Source organism: Giraffa tippelskirchi, chromosome 2, assembly GCF_054371585.1.
Source record: "Giraffa tippelskirchi isolate mGirTip1 chromosome 2, T2T-mGirTip1v1.2.pri, whole genome shotgun sequence".
Taxonomy (NCBI): Eukaryota; Metazoa; Chordata; class Mammalia; order Artiodactyla; family Giraffidae; genus Giraffa; species Giraffa tippelskirchi.
The window spans coordinates 125166699-125173090 of record NC_137276.1 but is presented as its reverse complement, the minus strand read 5'-3'; the positions used below and the strand labels follow the sequence as shown (position 1 = coordinate 125173090).

The following is a 6392-nucleotide window of genomic DNA, read 5'->3' as shown; positions in this document are numbered from 1 at the left end:
CTCAAATTCACCATCTATAAAATAGGAGTATTAACATTAACTCACAGGGAAGCTACAGTAAATGGAAACTTCATACAAACAACCTAAATCATGGGCCTTACTCATAATAAAAATATATTCTCTTCCTTCCCATCCTCTTATTGAAAATGTATTTCTTAAATATTGTATCTAAGTAAAATGCATGTCTTCATTTGACACATTCAGAATTTAATATGCACAATATAATCCAAACTGAGGCGTTTTGCAAAGTTTCAAAGAAATATCTAGTATAGCTGGCGTTTGGGACATCTGTGTCTTCCTTTCTCTTCTAGGGACAGTGCTTTTCTTCTTTTGGGAAACTGCCCTTCTCCTACTCTGTAGGGAATCAATGATCATAATTTCTACAACCTCCTCACTTCCCCATGACCTTATTCACATGGGTAGGCATGTTTCTAAAACAGGCCAATTGGTTTTCTCCAGGATTTGTAAAGTATATTGTAGCTAGAGGCTGTACTTCCCCTGGGAAGGAAACAGAGACTCTTTGAGCCTGTCATGGATGACCAGCAAGGTTTCCTTTTGGTGAAATTTGACTGCCAATCATAAAGTAACCACATGGAAAGAAGCCCCAGTTACTCTTGTTATTTAGTTGCTTAGTCATGTCCAACTCTTTTGCGACCCCATTCATGTGGCCCACTGGGTTCCTCTGTCAATGGGATTTCTCAGGTAAGAATACTGGAGTGGGTTGCCATTTCCTACTCCAAGGGATCTTTCCGACCCAGGGATCAAACCCGCATCTCCTGTATTGACAAGCAGATTATTTAACACTGAGTCACCTGGTACTCTTACTATCCCAAATTGGATTATGGGATCAACACAATCTCCAGTTTTGGCTAAACTAGGGTTTGCATTTCACATTTATAACTAAAGTCAGATATAAGCAGTGGCTCACCTAGAATTAGCTGTATCCTGGTGTCTCCTCCTGCTCAGTCTCCACACATTAGCATCTGACCCTCTGGTGAAGCATATAAGTCTGATCACTGTATAGCTGACTGCCTTCTGTTTCAGTCCTAGACTGCATCCTTAACTTTGGCCAGTGTTTGGCAAATGATAGCATTTTGTATGGAGGGAGACCAACGGGAGAGGGTGGCCAGATCAGTCCTTTAGCATTTTCAGGGGAAAAAAACCCAAGTGGACCTTCCTAGAGCACATCTCTGTTCTCACAGAACCACTTCAAGTAGTCAGTGGGAAGTCCATCAAAATCTCCTGCCCTATGTTAGGCAGTGTGTGTAGAAGCCACTTCATAAATCTGAGGTCTAGCCTGTTTTGTGTGTGCTTGTGTGGCAAGGCAGGTGAAGATGAGGGAAGGAAGCTCCTGACCCAGATTTTCTGCACTGAGTTCCTTGGGTCCAAGTAAACTGAGATACCAAACTGACTAGCTTCTTAAATAAATCAACATAGCTTAAATCCAGGGGAATTATATTTCTCTTTTTTGGTCATTTTTTTCCCCCATCATTCTTTTCCTTCCATCTTTGCTCCCATACTTCCTCCTTTCTTCCAAATGGCAAAATGTACCATTTTCACATTATAGAAATATTTAAAATGCAAGAAAAAAAGGAAATAAGAACCACCTGAAATATCATCAACAGGAGATATTCCCTACTAATTTCTGGCATATATTCTTCCAACTCTTTTCCTATGCAACTGTATTTAAACATGATTGAAATCATAATGCATACTCAGCACTGTGTCCTCCTCATATTTTCTTTGAACAAATCTAAACATTTTCTGCTGTTTGTTTTTTTCTTCAGTATCATGGATAAAGATATGGCGACCATTTTAGCATTCATTGCATCTTTGACAACATATTGTAGGGAACAGAGAGCTTGGCGAGCATATGTGTTGAAGGATTAACACCGAGCTAATCAATATTCTTGCCTGAAAGATCCCACGGACAGAGGAGCCTGGCAGCCCACGGGGTCGCAAAGAGTTGGACAAGACTCAGTGACTTCACTTTCAATCAATAATCCAGGTACTTGACAAAAATTGATAATCCATTTTTGTCTTCTTGGATGTAGAGTAGATTTTCAGGATGCATTAGAATTTGAGATGATCAGGTCAGAAATGACAGCAAGTGCATTTACCAAAGTCGAATCAGATGTGACCTGAAAAAATGATTGTTAGTTTTGGCCAGAAGTATAAAAATTAGTCATAACGGCTAGATGTCATCTTTCTTCACTCCTTAAGCTGAGAGTCCATTCTTGTTTCCAGCAAAAGCCAGTGCCCATTCTTCTGCTAGACTTCGCTTGTACAACCTAGAGGATCTGCTTTGTCAAACAAAATAGAAGCAGTTTGACCATGAGGTTGAAAATGCTAGTAGTATTTCTCACTGTTTTAGAGGAAATGCAAAACAAACAACCCCCCTCCCCCAAACAAATAAACAAAGGAGTTTAAATTAAGGCAGCATTGTTAAAGTCTAGAATGCAATAAACACGTGCCACTTGGACACCAGTCACATGTGGCTTCTCTCTTCACCCGATCAACCAAAAGTCAAGTCTCAGTCCTGGTACATTGCACATAAACACTTTGGTTCCTGCCTAAGTCATCTGATTATACCTGTAATTCTCTATAGCATTTGGCAACCTTTTTTCTTAACTTCTGGAAACAAATCAGATCAGAAAACTATGGTATCTTTGCAAGATAGGTGTGGTGAAAACAAGAAAATACAAGTCAAATAGCATCTGTCATTCATTTTTAAAAGATTCAATTTGAAGCTAGCAGGAAGTATAAGATTACAGTGACAAATGCTCCATTTAGCCTTAATGTTTTTCCAGGCATAAATGCTGTGAGGGTTTACATGAGGGGTGGTGGGGAGGCTGGAACAGAGACTAGAAATAAGAGCAATAGTATGAAATATATGTGTTTTCACTATATATTTTTGAGACTGGAACCTGATAACAAAGGACTCCTCTCCCAGGATAGCATCCTTCCCACTTTGCTCCTAGAATTTACATAGACAGTGGAGCATGGAGCAGGCACCTCACCAGAGTTGTTGCCAAGAACTTTTTCCAATCTTCATTCCTGAGTAACATCAGCCCCCAACCCTTAGTGTCTCAGCTTATGAACTCTTCTTGACCAGGATTCGAGCATGGTTAGATTTATGTGTGAGATCGTTACAGATAGCTTTTATCTGATGGGATAATACCAAGTGATTGGGCATAGTTAAGAGAGACCGTAACATCCCATACAACTCGACACAGTGCCACATACAATGAATGATGTCCACATGTGTGACTTTATTTTTCTGGGCTCCAAAATCACTGCAGATGGTGATTGCAGCCATGAAATTAAAAGACGCTTACTCCTTGGAAGGAAAGTTATGACCAGCCTAGACAGTATATTAAAAAGCAGAGACATTACTTTGCCAACAAAGGTCCGTCTAGTCAAGGCTATGGTTTTTCCAGTGGTCACGTATGGATGTGAAAGTTGGGCTATAAAGAAAGCTGAGCATCAAAGAATTGATGCTTTTGAACTGTAGTGTTGGAGAAGACTCTTGAGAGTCCCTTGGACTGCAAGGAGATTCAACCAGTCCTTCCTAAAGGAGATCAGTCCTGGGTGTTCATTGGAAGGACTGATGTGGAAGCTGAAGCTCCAATACTTGGGCCACCTGATGCGAAGAGCTGACTCATTGGAAAAGACCCTGATGCTGGGAAAGATTGGGGGCAGGAGGAGAAGGGGACGACAGAAGATGAGATGGTTGGATGGCATCACCGACTCAATGGACATGGGTTTGGGTGGACTCCGGGAGTTGGTGATGGACAGGGAGGCCTGGCGTGCTGCGATTCATAGGGTCGCAAAGAGTTGGACACGACTGAGCGACTGAACTGACTGACTGTGTGAGGGGTGGGGAGGTACTGGTATTCTGACTTTGGTCTATCTGGTAGCCTTCTATTTCTGAAGATAAAAAGATCCAGGCACTAGAGATTTCATGAGGATGGGAGCCTGATGTTTTTAAGAGCTGGCAGTGGGGAGTCCAGTGCTTTATTATAATTTGTACTAGTTGCTTTTCAGTTCTGGTTCTTCAGCTGTTCTGACAGGATGAAAATTAAATAATTCAGAGATAGCTTTTCTCTTCAGAGCAGGATACTCCAACTATTCATATTACTTAGGAATGTTTTAAATCTTTTTAAAGGAAATATACACATAAGTATTTTATTCACAATAAAAATGGAAGTGATAAAGGAGGAAAAGATGGGGTAGTTGTCCTTGGAAGAGTGAAGTTGACAACTGGGAGAAGAGGTTTCTCAGGCACTAATAATGTTGAATTCTCAGAGTCCTAGGCTACAGGATGTGTTCAGCTGAAGAAAGTTCACTGGGTTGTACACTTATGCTTTATGAAATTTTGGTATAAATATTTCAATACCATTAAAAAATGTAAACAGGAATTTTTCAAGAGGTAGGAAAACCAACACTTGTATTTTGGATATTCCATTTTCATGTTTCATTAGGAAAATACGGATTTTGGACCTCTTCTGTAAAATATTACTCAAGTAAAGAACTGAACTAGCCAAAAGGACAAGAAAAGAGAAACGGAAAAGCCTCAAGAACTGAATTACTATCAGGGACTAGATTCCTTCTCCCAGAACTCTAGGTGAGTTAGAGTTTTAGGAAACAAGCCCACTGGATATGCAGAAGCCTCTTATTTCTATTCAGAAATGCACTTCCAAAGCTGGACGGCTGGCACAATAAGCTTAGTGAATAATGGGTTCACAATTTCAATTTATTATCAAAATATTTCCATCATGACAAATCGGAAAAGACAGGAGATGCAGAGCTACATAAATGCAGTTGTGCCCTTTTATCATAGTCATCCTCAGAGAAGATTTCATTTTGAAAATCCTGCTTATAAACTATAACTCTTATGTTATCTTTAAACCGCAACTCTTATGTACCTCTAACCAACTGTCCAGGGGCAGTTTTTAACCCAAAGTTTGTGCTTAAAGCTTTTCATCAATATGATTTATAAGTTTAAAAAGTCTCAAATCTTCATCTGTACATCACTTTACAGACCTTGTTGGTTCATTAACTATTTATCTTGGTCTGAAGCTTCAATATTCAATGGTTACTTATAATAACAATTATTTAGTCATAAATGTAGTTAATAATTAAATATAAAAATTATTATTTATACATTACTACAAATCTCTTAAAAAGACCAAGTTTTGAGAGATAACAAGAAACTGCTTAGAAAATTGCAGGGAGCCTCAAGAATCTCATTATCAGTGAAAGCAGGTACAACAAAAAACAGTTTTAGACATACATTTTAGCCCTAAGAGTGCTTAGAATACTCTCAGAATGAATAACTGATGACTGGTAAAATTAGATAAAAACTATGTTGAGTCTCAAGGCCCCGATATGTATAACAATTCTTTGGAAGAGTTCTGAAGGAGTGTAAATGTTGTAAATAAAGGTAAAAATAGGTACACAGGCTTCATGTTTTTAATTCTTATGTTACTGCTGTACTTTTGGGGCCGAGTGAATTATTCTACCTCTTCTTTCTCCCTTTGATTAGAAATTCTGGTCCACATCAACAGACAACATCAAATTGGCAGATCATATGGGAAACCGAAATGAATGGTAATATTCTGTCTAGAGATTAAGCATAATTTACACAGTGAGAATGAGTGATTTGATAGACATTAGACCCCTCCTCCCTCCACACCTTTTCCAGAATAACCTAACTTCATTTTTATTGCCATGCTCTCACCCCTGAGAACTACCTCCACGTAATCAGTGACCTCTCTGACCCCTTCTCTCTTGGATAGTTTCCCAATTCTGTGATTTGGGCCAGTTTAGCCAAGGGATGCACCACTTCTTCTGAAGATTACCAAACCCGGCATTTCTTTTCTGGATTCATGTATGAATTCTTGCGACAATGGAAGGCTTCCGAAAACTGAGGAGAGTTCTGCAAAGTCCCAATAATCCTGGGAAACAAACAAACGTCACCATCAGCATTTGATACTCATGTCCATACCATGTAAGAGCTCTACAGAATTTATGTAGATCAAGTGAGTGAGTTTGGAATTTTCAGTTTAAAAGGAAACTAAAACAAAACAAAACAAAAAACCTGGTAGAATGAGCCCATTCTTTTTCATTAACAGAATGTTTAAACAGAGAGATGGCAAATTACTGGGGTTAAGTGCACAGATTTTGAAGACACACCACATGCTCTGAATCCCAGTTATGAGCTGTTTTTATTTAGCCTCTCTGTGCCTCAGTTTCCTTTTCTGTAAAATGTGTATAATAATATCATCTTCATTTTAAGCTTGGTTTGGAGAGTTAATTTATAAATACTCTATATATGTTGGTATGATAAATGAATAATTCAAGTTTGGAAGTGCAGTTATTTTAAGAAT

General features: G+C 38.9%; 1 protein-coding gene across 9 annotated transcripts in view; it reads right to left on the bottom strand.

Annotated features, from left to right (window-relative positions):
- Positions 1–4737: 4737 nt before the first annotated feature.
- The window catches only part of MME (membrane metalloendopeptidase), a 310407-nt gene continuing 308752 nt past the window's right edge, over positions 4738–6392 (bottom strand). For all 9 annotated transcript variants that reach the window (XM_081532121.1, XM_081532091.1, XM_081532142.1 and 6 more), the window contains one exon: positions 4738–5960. In XM_081532121.1, coding sequence (XP_081388247.1) covers positions 5861–5960 — 100 coding nt within the window. In that variant the 3' untranslated portion in view covers positions 4738–5860. The remainder of the gene's footprint in view (positions 5961–6392) is intronic.